This window comes from Crinia signifera, chromosome 8 (genome assembly GCF_055691185.1).
Source record: "Crinia signifera chromosome 8, ASM5569118v1, whole genome shotgun sequence".
Lineage (NCBI taxonomy): Eukaryota > Metazoa > Chordata > Amphibia > Anura > Myobatrachidae > Crinia > Crinia signifera.
The window spans coordinates 23071474-23085071 of record NC_139224.1 but is presented as its reverse complement, the minus strand read 5'-3'; the positions used below and the strand labels follow the sequence as shown (position 1 = coordinate 23085071).

The 13598-nt window shown below is 44.6% G+C and overlaps 1 protein-coding gene across 12 annotated transcripts in view; it reads right to left on the bottom strand.

The window, feature by feature from the left end:
- Positions 1–13598, bottom strand: part of FOXP1 (forkhead box P1) — a 552073-nt gene that overhangs the window by 50536 nt on the left and 487939 nt on the right. For 10 of the 12 annotated variants that reach the window (XM_083155991.1, XM_083155980.1, XM_083155981.1 and 7 more), the window contains 2 exons: positions 5298–5420; positions 2915–3019 (listed from right to left, as the gene is read on the bottom strand). In XM_083155991.1, coding sequence (XP_083012117.1) covers positions 2915–3019; positions 5298–5420 — 228 coding nt within the window. The remainder of the gene's footprint in view (positions 1–2914; positions 3020–5297; positions 5421–13598) is intronic. The other 2 variants (XM_083155986.1, XM_083155988.1) reach the window with 1 other exon arrangement.

Below are 13598 nucleotides of genomic sequence, written 5' to 3'. Positions count from 1 at the left end.
TTTCATTAACCCAGGTACCGCAGGTGATAAAACTCATTTTTCCCTAAAGAGACAGCTAAAAAGTACCATTTATACATTTATGAAGTACCAGCAATCAAAATTATGGATTTTCTAAAAGGTTTTTAACTACTTTTATTGAATAGAGAAAGCGCTGTCTCAGACTTTTGTGACACTACGTCCAACAATAAATTTCAACATTTAGACATAGCTGTAATATGGTCACCAGTGTCAATAAAAGTGTGAATTGAAGATGATCCTTGTCTTCCAAGTAATACTTTGTAATTACACTCCGGAAATATTAGCGTTCATGGCAACCTCGTCGGATGAAGTGCTCTTTCCCTGACGCCCGAGTATGTGCAGTATAGGAGGACATTACATGGCTCCCGGCACTCGTCTCTTGCTCTCTCAGAGATATACAGTCACTGGACTGTGGCTGATAATAGCCAGCACTGGACATGAGCAGAAGAACAGGGCTCCTTACATACTCAGGAGCACTAGAGGGCAGTGTGGTATTTTGGCCAGAATGACCTCTGTGTCCAACCACAACTTCAGTTCCATATAGAAGGTTAAATAATCATTCTAGCACTAAACTAGCATCTCTCTCCAGCCATGAAAGAATTAGGCAGCCAGACAGACTAGATAGCTTGATACATAGATATATGACAGTAGCAAAGGAGTGCACAGAACTACAGTATTGCAATACTCACACATTCAAATAATCACTAATATATATTTATTGTATTATTTCTTTAAAAGTCCATTAAAAGTCCATTGACCAAATCTTTGAGGGTCTGGTGGCCAGGATGCAGGATATCACCGATATGGGCCAGATATGCTCCCCTACCCACTTTTGACAACTCCAATCCTGCACTTCTTAGCATGCAGGGATTTCCCCATTCTCCCCAAAAAAGTGTAGGTATCAAATAATGGTATTCTATATGCCTGCATTTTAAAGTGGCCTCTGGTCCGATAGTGAACCACAAATTTGTCTCTCTCTCGTGAGCAAGTAATGTCCCTGAAACATTTGTACCCCTCAACATTAAACAAGAGGACTGGAACAGGGGGTGTGGTCATGGCTCAAGATGCGAGTGACCGTGCCACAGAATAGGATAGGGCCGCCCGCTCCACAAAAGGGGGGGGGGGGAGAGCAGGTTGCCGCTTCACCTCCTCCGGTCGCCCCTAGCCGTGCGTTCACTGATGCCACCGTTAACAAGCCATAACTCCCAAACTGCCACATCATTCCGGACATGAGCAGCAAAATCTGATAGGTTGGGAGGCATGTGATGTCATAATGGCTTTCTAGTGAACGGGTACTGTAGGTTCTTCTCATGCATATTTGGACAGCTCTCAAGATGGCTGCCTCCACTGTGCAACAGCAAAGGGCACCCATTAAATGAGTTCCCTCGTTTTGTTTCTTTTGCAATACATTTCTGGCATGCAAATAATCCTAATGTGTATGAAACAACGCACTTATTTCCGTGCTGCTTGAGCGTGTGCTTGCGTATACCTGGTTTCTTTAACATACACTTTGTTTTTCCAAAACCACAAACATCGATCTTGGAATTTCATGTGGAAGTGCTTAAGGGGTTGAAAGTTAACACCTTTGTGAGCTGTACAGCCTCACAGTTACTGCTAAACAAAAGCCTCTTTGTAGGAACCGTTTTGAAATGTTTTCTTAACATGTTCCAAGTAGTTTTAGGCAAGCAACTAAAGTAAGCAAGATGTTACCATGATAAAAACACTTGTGAAAACATTAGAGTGCTCTCACTAGTACCCCTCCAATAGGCTGCACTTTCTTTAAAAAATATATATATAATGGAAAGGAAAGTTATTAAACCGATCAATTTCGCATCTCTCTGTGAAAAAATAAAAAATAAGAAAACAGAGCGAGGGCGGGGGAGGGAGAAGTTCAGTTAATCCCAAACTAGGTGAAAACCATCTGTGCGCTTAACTTTTCATAATTAGCACTTCCTCATTCTTTAGAAAACAAACCTACACCCACAAAATAAACATTTCCAATGTGCAGAATTTCACATCAAACAACAAGGTATTTTGTTGCAGTTAACTCTTTGCTTTCTCCAAATGTTATTCTCAGGTCTTGCAAATACTAAACTCCATTCAGAACCAGAAATCTAGTATTGATTGAAACACCAACACAGAAAGGGTGTGGTATAGCGCGTCGACAGTAGGGATTCTGACAGTCATTGGTCCGACATCGGAATTTCCGACTGCCGGGACTCAACGAAGCCCCTTGCGAGCTTGGTGGCTCACCACCTATTTTATTCTCTCTCAATGGGGGTCATGGACCCCCACGAGGGAGAATAGCCTGTCAATCGGGATCCCGAATTTCAGAGTTTTAACTGTCGGGCTATGACCATCGGAATCCTGACTGTTGGGAGGTCATCAGGCACCCCTGTTGTTCTGACTGTGACAGTTAATAGAGCATTACGGTTTTCCGGAGAAAATATTTAGGGTCTGATTCTGCCAACATACATGAACATCAGTAGTGGTCGCTCTACCGTGCATCTGCCAAGACCCGTGCACCATTCCTCTTCCCTGCCTGGGGTGTCACTCTCTGCTGTGATGCTTCTAGCACAGTGTGGTCTGTATTTCAGCACCGATATGCAGACCAGACCACAGCAGAGAGCGACACCCGGTGCAGGGAACAGGAACTGCACGGGTTTTGAAAGATGCAGGGTGATAGAATGAGGACTACTTCAGCATTATGACTATGATCCAATGAATTCACCTGGACAAGCGATGGCTGTTCCTGCCGCAAGCTACCGATAGCCAACACAGCCATCCATCTTTCTATGTATCTTACACTGTAGGTGTACAGTATATTGGTGTTTGCGAATGTTCTCTAGGCGAGTGCCCATTGCTAAGAAAATGTTCCACAAATCTTAAAACTTACTTTAAAAATAATGGGAAGTCTTCACACACAGCTTCGCAGCCCGGCCACTTGCAAACACCGTGCCCATATAAGGGGTGATTCTGCATATAGTCTTCATGGGAAACACTAAAGAGAAAGAAAATCAGATAGAAAAATTCACCGATCAACAAGCTGATATCAAATATGAACAAACAAACACGTGCAAGATTCTCCGAGCAGCCTAGGAGACCGCGCCGGAACACAGCTATTATAAAGAACTCCTTTTGCATATAAAAAGTCTCATTTATGAACTGCTGGATGTGCAGAAACAAGTTCCGGCTTGTGCTGTTTGGGATAAAAGACACACTTCAGCAAACAATGCAGTGAAGCACGAGTACACAACCTGAGTTTTACCTCGCTGATAATTACGGCTCCCCCCCTTAGGACAGTCCAGGCTCCCTGGAGATCTTAGGTACAGAATGTTTGTTACTAGAATTTCCATTAGTTATTAATGATATGATTTAACAGTAACATAGGGGACGAGTCTAATCGGTTCTGACACCTAATATAAAGTTATTATACAATAAACATATTTAATGTTACACAAGTATCTAGGAAAGCACGTTCCCAACCGAAGGACTGTTGGGCAACCCACGCGTTTAGGCCATATTGCGCAGACAGCGATGGTTGGGGGTGAGGACACCTAGTTAGAGTAGGGTATCGCGGGTCTGGTAATAAATAATAATATATAGAGATGTGCATGTTCTGATGTACTCTGATTTCAAAGCAGGATCTTATTGGCTATCAACTGTCATGTGATTTGGGATAGCCAATAAGATCCTGCTTTGAAATCAGAGTAACTCAGAGTAAATCAGAACCTGCACATCTCTAATAATATAGCAGATGCTGGCAGGTTGTGGTTATCTAGTCTCCAAATTAGACAGCCATAATGGTTGGCGTCTTTACCCACAATGCAAATGGGCAAAAAAGCGGCAAATGTAACTGCTAAACGTTTGTGGAAAGAGACAGCTGACGACACCTGAATACTGTAATAAAATCATATATAATGACTAAAGTGCACATAGTTGATTTATGGCCAACAATGTGCAGGTGGTATCAACCATCAACAGAATATAGAAAACCATATAAATGTACACCATTACTATAAAGAAATATTATGGGCGGAGACACTAAATAAACCAATATCTGTGAAGTGTAGACCCAATCAGGAGAGAATCATTTGTAGGAATCTGTGGCACCATGGAAACGCATATCACTCAGAATTCCTGGCTAGTCCCCATTCTGCGCTGGTGTCGCACACAACACCAGAAGGCTACACGGTGGTAAAGCATGCCATCACATAAAACATTTATACATTTTCTGAGCGGTTCATTATTCAGTTCCTAGTCCTGGGAGTAACTTCATTTATTGCATTTCACATTATTCCATAAACAAGCTAATTCATTTTACATCACAACAATATGGGCCTAATTCATGTTCACTCACAAAGCGCATTTGGTTTACTAATGGACAAAACCATGTGCACTGCAGGTGGGGCAGATGTAACATGTGCAGAGAGAGTTAGATTTGGGTGGGGTTTGTTCTACAAACGGAGATCTATATTTCAGTGTAAGAATCAAGCAATCAGTATTTACCCTGCACAGAAACAAAATAACTCGCCCAAATCTAAAGGTGCGTACACACGGGGGGAGATATATTGCTAGCAATATATTGCTTGCAATATATTGCTCAGTGTCTCTTTTTCAACAAGCGACCAGAGATGGTCGCTGTTGAAAACGAACCTCTGCTGGGGGTGCCGCAGAGGTAATTAGCTGGTCGCAGGAGCAAGCTCCTGCGGCCAGCGATTACAATGGGGCAGAAAACGGGAGCGCGCACCCGGAGATTTATCGCCGGGGCACACTCCCAACCACTGGCAATATGGTCGCCTGCGACCATATTCCCAGCGATTATAGCACCTATCTCCCCCGTGTGTACACAGCATTACTCTCTCTCTGCACATGTTACATCTGCCCCAGCTGCAGTGCACATGGTTACAGTATGTCCATTAGCAAACCAAATGTGCTTTGCATTGTGAACCTGAATCACCCCTTAGATTACAATGTATGTTATTGAGTAGCTAAGCATCTTGATGAACACATTATATGGAAGTTTATAGGTAAGAGGGAATATATTCTGCTTACTATTGATGCATTTAGAACGCTTTACTCATATAGCGCAGCGCAGTACAATTCAAGACTTTTATCTAAACACATTGTTATTATTATCCTATAGCACCAACATATTAAGTAGTGCCGTACAATAAGAGAATCTTATTGAGGCGCATCATTATCAACCCCAGTACAATAATGTTTCCCTACCACGTACACACACCAGGGCCAATTTAGTCAGAAGTCAATTAACCTACCAGTAAGTCTTTAAACCGTGGGCGGAAACCGGAGCACTCGGAGGATATCCACGCGAACACCGGTCGGAATTGTACCCATCGCCCCAGCGCTGCGAGGGAGTCCCACTGTCCCACCACTCCTTACTACGGGTACACAAACACACACAGCGGCCAGTTTTAGTCAGGAGCCGATTAGCCCACGCGTAGAACAGCGAGTTATAGTTTGCAGTACTGAGAAAAGGGACAATTCATTGATACTGATGCTCTCCATACATATAGTGGTTTTCATGGCCAATCGGGAATGGGGGGAAACCACAAAAACACAAAGAGAGCGCATACGAACTCTACACACTGGACTTGAACCCAAGACCCCAGCGGTGCAAGGCAGCAATGTTGAGCACTGGGCGGCCCCGTACATTGCTCAACGGAATAAGTGCCGCCTGGCTTGCTGGCTACTCTGTCAATGAGATATTTATCTGGACGGGATATGTCCAACACAAGAGGTCGCCCTTTTTGACCTCATCTGCAATCTATGGTAACAGATTCACACACTTCAAAAGTGGAGAGTGATAAACAACCAGCCAATCAGCTCGTACCTGTAATTTTTCAAACCCAACCTGTGAGATGGGTGGTAAGAGCTGATTGGCTGGCTGTTTGTCTCTCTCCACTTTGAAGCTTGGTACATCTGGCCCAGTATTCTATAACATTAGATGTTCCATAAAAGCATGCTATTCCCTTAGATGAGTTAATGATGATAAGTGACTGGGAAAGGGCAACATTCCATGAAAACGATCCCAGCCACATTCATTCACTGACTGATACTTCTATTCACTAGGCGATCGGTTGCTATGGGTTACGGCACACAGGCAGCATTGCAAATAAAACATGTGTGCATGAGTTTGAGCAGCTCCCACCCCTGCCCAGCGCTGGTCTTGTGAACCAGGTACAGCGAACTCATCCTAATACATCATCACACAGTTCACTGGAGAGGCCGATCGTCTACAGGAAAGGGGATAATCCTCCAGAATCTTCCAATCAATACGGAGTGACTTAGCTGCACTGATTCAAGTCATAAGATGCTTTGATGCCAGACACGTGCTTTCCAGAAACACAGAACGGCACCAAGTGATAAACCATATTTAGACAGGAGGGGGGTGATTCTCCCTTAGGTTTCTGTTTTCCAAGATAAGTCATTATTTCTGGAAGAACTTCAATAACCCCAAACAAGCAATGATTTGGTGCTACAGCGGACTCTCTGGACACCAAATAGACAATGACTTAGTATACAATAAATCCCCCCCCAAAAATAAGCAAAGTGCAACACTGAAAACAGAGCTCATTATTAGCAGTTCCTGTGTGGCTGTAATCTCCCTATTGGGCTTCTCTGGGCGATGAGCAGAGCCAGACTTTGACTCACAAATTCGAGGCAACAGTCAACATGTGTCAGATTATTCAGGGTCTAGGAATTACACCGTCCAGGAGACCCCGCTATTCCCAATCAGGGTGGAAGACTGTATTTTTAAAGAGACAACCTGTTTTCTTTTATCATGTGCGATTTTGCATACAAGAGGCTTACCTGCAATAAATGCCAAAAAATTGACATTATATTTCATTACATTGCACATTACACTGTATTAAAACTGTTTTGTAGATCAGGAGTCCCAGATATGTAATTAGCAATATAGCTACTTAATGCGTTCAAGAGTAGAACACTAGCACCCTTCTACGTTCCTGACCAGTCCCACAGGCACACGAAGGAGGGGTTTTCAGTTGCCAGGGAAATCCGTCCCCTTCCCTCTGCCCAGCCGGAGAGAGAGAATCTGGCTTACCATGATCACTGGGCCAGCATATGATTATGTTATCACTGTGAAATCAAACATTTCATAACACCCCCACCCCCCCTCCGGAAATCCTGCACCTGCCCCAGAGTCCCATCTATAAATCCCGCCTTCTCTGCAGCCCCTGCGTCCGATTGCTTGCATTGCTAAACACCTTAAGCCTAGGGGATCCGCCTGTTCGGTCCACCAAGTGGTTCAGAATGACAAACCCGTGGGCCAGCATAGTGTGTGTTACATGCCGACTGTAGAACAAGTCATGAATTCATGGTCATAAAGTCAACAAATACGTTATGTCGACGCAACATTTTTCCCCCCGCTATTGTATCTTATCCCCCAAACTTAAATTGGGCATAAAATATTATGTCGGCATTTCAACCGTGGACACGCGCACAGTCGATGCAATGCACAGACCAGACTACAGAGTAAAATCTGCAGCGATCGCCGCTACAGCTGCACACAGAACCATGAACTCTACCAGCCAATCAGCTTTCCATCAGCTTTAAAAGGAAGATAAATAATACACACTGGTAACCGCGGCGCCCGCTTCGACGTTGTCCATTAGTGCAATAAACAATCCAAGGTCGCTCGCTATCTCTGTGCAATAGTTAAGAGATTGTATTTATTTTTTATTTTTTTCTTTCTTTACCCTGGCTAATGATTAATCTCCCCTATAGAAAACCTATAGGAGCTATTTGTTCCAATGTTCTGTTTTAATTGAGTAAACAGAGACGGGAGTCTTTTGCCGCGGCAAGTCTCCCTGACAGAGATGTTCCGGAACACAACCTCTAAGAACCTGCTGCGTTACTCAACTGTTACAAGGTTTGAAAAAAAAAAAAAAAAAAACTAAAAAAAAAAGAAACAATCCACGAAGGGAAGAACTAAAATGTATTTGTCATTTCCCTCGGAGCGCACTGTAATTTAAACATGGGAACTCACATGGAGCAAACGGCTGGATTGTTGGCTACTGAGAGTTAACATCTTTTTCAGTACAATGACCACAGGGCCCAGAGGCAAAGCTATTTACAGCAGATCTGCTATGAATGGGACAGATTGCCATATGGATGCAGACACTAAACAAGCTGCCCGGCTCGTGGCGACAAGAGCCTAGGGGACTGGCCTATATTAATGCCACCTGTGATGTGAAAATTGTGCTCTGTCTCTGAATTACATTTTAAGAGCCCATCGCAACGTTAGTCTTGAGTAGGCGCACAAAGGAAAATTACCGTTAGGAGAATTCACGTTCTGGGGAGCGGAAGAAACACAAAAGTAATATATATATATGTTGTACAGAGTTAGAGATTCTCAGCGATACAGCGATCCTATTGGCTTGAGAAGAAGTGATCTAGATTAATAGCAGTCAATTAAATAGATATATTAAAAAATGGCGATATCACCGGTAATATCGGCCAAACGTCGCCATGCCTAGCCTAAGGGCAAGTACATAATGCCCGATTGTAATCCGATCGAAGTCAATCGGATCATTACAGACATGTTGCTGAAGAACCACTTATGGTTCCACATGCAGTGACAGGACCCTGTGTGTCCTGGGCGATGGCCAAAAGTGAATGAAGGAGAGCCGGATATCATTCAATTTGGCTATTACACGTGTGGCCAAGCTGGTATGTGACTACGGAACTCAAGCCAAACAGCATGGACGCCCCCAGTGTGGCCGGCATTAAACTCACTTAACCTTTCAGGGAACTGCTGACTACGTGGGTTTTGGCCTCGCTTTAAACCGCACGCTGCTCAGATACACGTCTGTAGATCCACAGCTGGTGACCGTTTACTGGGCCGAAAGAAGTGTTGGGATACTGCGAAATCTGCAACTATCGCACGTCTCAAGATTTTTTAAATAATTTTCACCAGAAAATGATATAAAGCTGCAGTTACTTTGCCATTTTAAGAGTTATTGCTATGTACTAATAGACTAATGCAATCTCATGCAGATGGCTACAGCTATATCTGACCCCTACCCTTGTACCAAACTCCAAGAAGCAAAGCTTTTCAGAGTTTATACAATCCTCAGATTGTGGATACTTTATGGAATATTACTCTCTGGACAGAGATCTTCAGATACTAATCTCCGCCTCCTCAGGCCGGCTCCCAAATCAGACAATGGTGCCGATTCAAGATGGGTATTTAGGCGTGTGGCATCTCTGGCACTCAGTAAGCTGCGATGTTCGCATCTTACCGCGCCAACCCGAATGAGGGCCAATGTGCGCCTGTGCAGTTCTAGATACCCCTGGAGGAGGTTCCTCCAATTATATACTGTATGCAGGTAAAGTAATATCCTTTTCACACTGCAGCTTCAACACAGGTTATTGCCGGGTAAACCCGGGTCACGGATCGGTGTGAATGGGTTCAGTGACAAGGTAATCCAACCTAAGGAGCTTCCAGGGTTGGACACAAGAAGTACTTGGTTTACCTGTTCAAAGTGCCCCTTTAACCCAATCATCGTACTTGGGTCCCTGTTCACAACATAGGGAGTGCCGGGTCCTCGGAGCTTGTAGACGGTAGGTGTTGGAGTGTAAACGTTGCCGACAAGAATAACTCGGGACGGAGCCACAGAGTGAACGGGGTCTGTATCGGACTGCAAGAGTGTTCCAAATCCCAGATCAGACTCCGGATTTTGGTGCGAAAAGGGTAAAACTTGCAGCGGTTGCCACTACCGCTATTTCTGTACCATTATCCATGAGCGTTTGGTACACAGCAAGGATATATTCTTTCCATATAAAAACATTAGTTTATCTTCATTGATTGTGCCATAATTATAAATACATAGGCCCTTATATATTCAATAAAGTAAAACGTTTATTTCATTTCCTCTCTATTGATCTCTAGAGAGAGGTAAACGATCCGTCCATGTATGGCGGTGAATTCCTGCGAGTGGACACACGCGCTCTTCCCCATATGTTTATGTAAACTCTGCAAGATAAGCAGAACATGGATTTTATTGACATTCTGCATAAGTTCCCCGCAGTACAAAGGTTGCCCGGCTTATTCTGTGCTTGTAAGGTGTGCCTCCAGTTAATTTGCTCTGTGTTATAAAGCAGATGTCATGCTAACCGCTCAATTTTATTAAACGCCAAGAACAAACAGTTAACTGGTAGCAGACGACCTTTTCTCTTCGAGAAAATCGCTATTGGAAAAAAAAAATCAACTTCAAGGAGGAAAATAAAACAGATGTATGAATGGCCGTGTAGGAGGTATAGTTATGGACAATGACTCTCGCTCTATGGAGGCTGAAACAGAGGACAAGTCGAGTGTGTAATCTTTCAATTCTATTTACCACGCAGTGACAGACAGCGGGTCAAATGTTCACAGGACGGTCGGTGTACGGAGAGGGGAGATTAATTCATTCACCAAGATTGATATATTTCAGGACTTTTTTTTTTTTTTATGTTGTTCGTGGTAGACAATTAGGGGGAAAGTTGCAGAACTGTATCTCTTTGCTGCACATTATTATTTAACGAGTTCTCCGGACAAAAGATTATTTTATGGATTTCTCTCGTTCTCTTTGGCCACACCTCGACTTGTACGGTTTATTTTTTAATCGACACCCTCCAAATTATATCTTTGTACTTAACAATGACCCGGAAATGTCATGTAGAAGAAATAACCAAACCCCCCGTAAAATCTCTCTCTCTTAACCAGCTGGGCAGATTCAACGGCTCGTCCTATAAGCTGACGATCGACACACCGCCCGAACAGTAAAGGCCTGCCTCGCAAGGCCTCAGGATCCATATGGATAAAGTACAGTAGAAGACTAAATAACTAGAACTCACCCAAAGCAGACAATTCATGTTGTACCTCGTGCCTCACTGAGCTCCCTGGTTGTAGGGGAATTATTATCAGTTCAGCCCCCAAACTGGCTATTTCCGATGTGTTGGGTATGCTATAAGCGCTGTCCTCCGCTGCCCCTGAAAACCTTAATTCGGCTCACACGGCGCCATAAAATGCTGTGGACACTCTGCTCTCTGGTGCGGGCAGACAAACACCCCCCCCCCCCTGCTGTGATCCTGAAATATTCCCATGTAATTCTCTTAAGTCTAGGCGAAAGGTCTAAGGGTCAGATGTATCAAGCTTCAGAAAGTGATCAAGTGGATAGTGATAGACAACCAGCCGATCAGCTACTACCTGTCATGTTACAGGCTGGGTTTCAAAAATGACAGTTAGGAGCTGGTTGTTTATCAATCTCGACTTTATCACTTTTTGATGATTGATACATCTGGCCTTAAATAAATAAATTCAGACCCACTCGCTGCCTAGCAAGCGGGTAAGCCAGCTAACCCCCCCCCCCCACAACCCAAATCCCGTTGGAAGCATGCAAGGGGATGTGTACGGGAAAACATCCAATCGCATGCGGCCGCCCGGCCCAAAAGTCCAGCGATGGTCACTCACAATCGAATAATTGATCTGCCGTTTGCAGATAAAAGTCAAGGGGGGGGCAATCCCAGGAGAACGCCCAACGTTTTCATGGGGGTGCCCATAATAAAATGCTGCACGCTCCACTGGTGAAGCCCCCTACCCATGTGAACACCTTGGCGAGTGTGCGCAAATACGTTCTTGCGCAGACCCTCCACCGTTAGACGAGGCCGAATTTGGCCCCTGATGATCAAACTTGAATTAGGCCCAAAGTGCTTACGGATTTCAAGCCCTCTCCATAACACTGGGTACGTTCAGTAAATCTGCAATAGTTTCAAAAGTAAAGGAAAAAAAACATAATAATAGTATTTAGCCTAGAGGCAGCATACAGCAATGAGATCACAGAAACACACTTCCACATGCATTACCCCAAGCCGTAGCGCTAGTGAATGTGGAATGCAAAATACACGAGTGGATGCGTGTACTATCAGCACAACAAACATTATTAAATTGCCCGAGAGGAGACGCGAGAGAGAGAAAAAAAAAATTCAAAGCATGTTGAACATGTTGAGTGTTGAATGGTAATGATGTCGGTGGCTTGTGATGGGGAAGGGATACTAACTAGCCGTGATTGGTGCGGAGGCCTCTAACTCACAAATCACATGGCTGTGCCCGTCCTATTTTGATAAATATCTGCTCGCTGGGCAGAGAGGGAAGTGCGGCGTCTACTGGAAATCGCTCCCAAACTGCGCGCGTTTGCCTCCCCCCCCACCTTCTGCACTCAGGGGCTTACGCTGAGTGATTTAATTATAATTTTCCATGTGTAAGACAAATTAAAGAGAGGAGAAAGAGTGTCATGCCAAATCAGATTATTTATCTCCTTAACTGATTGCTGTGCTCCGCACCCCAGAGACGCTGCTAATGTGCTTCTCCGCTTAAAATGGGAGTTTCGGATTGTATGACTATTTTATTTATTGAGAGTGGGTTTGGGGCAGTGGTTGTTAAGGTAGAGGTTGCCGCTGAAACAGAGTGGGAGCAGCCATCTTGTGGGCTGCACCCATAAACCGCCTGTCCGCACACTATGGCGGGGGGCAGATGTATTAAGCCCGGTGAAGTGATAAAGTGTAAGGTGATAACGCAGCAGCCAATCAGTTCATAATTGTCATTTTTCAAAATTAGCCAGTAAGCTGGCTGCTGTGAGTTGGACATGGCGGCCAACAGTCCTGACAGCCGGGAACAAAATCCTCACTGGAGGGGCAGTCCTGCATAAATCAGGGTAGTTGGGAGATTTATGTACAAGTTACATATCTACAATAAATCTTACTGGGAAGTGATGGCAAACAGGCTGGCTATATGGCTGTAACTACTGTATACCACTTGCCTACTCTCCCCAGGCGCCCAGGAGATTAGTCCACTCTCATTGATCCCATAGTGGTTGGAACAGGGGCTACAATGACGCAATTCCGGTGTTGTGTGATATGAAGCGGTTTGCACCATCGTGCAGCCTGGAATGGGGCAGCCATAACTCCCTGTTAAAAATTCTAAAGCCAACCCAGTTACAATGCTGTAAACCCATTACGACCATGGCAGCATCCCGGGATGGACATAAAGCTACCCAGACTGTCACTGCCATACCTACTTCCCAGCTGTAGTATGGGGGGAATAATGCTACAATGGAGGCCTATTAACATCTGGGGAGGAGAATACTGCTACAATGAGGACCCAGGCACACAGGGGTGTAGAGATAATGCTACAACACAGAGGGATGGTGGATAGGGCTACCCTAGGTATGGTTCAGACAATGGGGGATATTGCTACACTGGGGATGATTCGAATAATGGGGGATGGGGAATAGTGCTACACTGGGGATGATTAAGGCAATGGGGGATGGGGGATAGCGCTACACTGGGGATGATTCGGATAATGGGGGATGGGGGATAGTGCTACACTGGGGATGATTAAGGCGATGGATGATAGTGCTACACTGGTGATGATTCGGATAATGGGGGATGGGGGATAGTGCTACACTGGGGATGATTAAGGCGATGGATGATAGCGCTACACTGGGGATGATTCGGATAATGGGGGATGGGGGATAGTGCTACACTGGGGATGATTA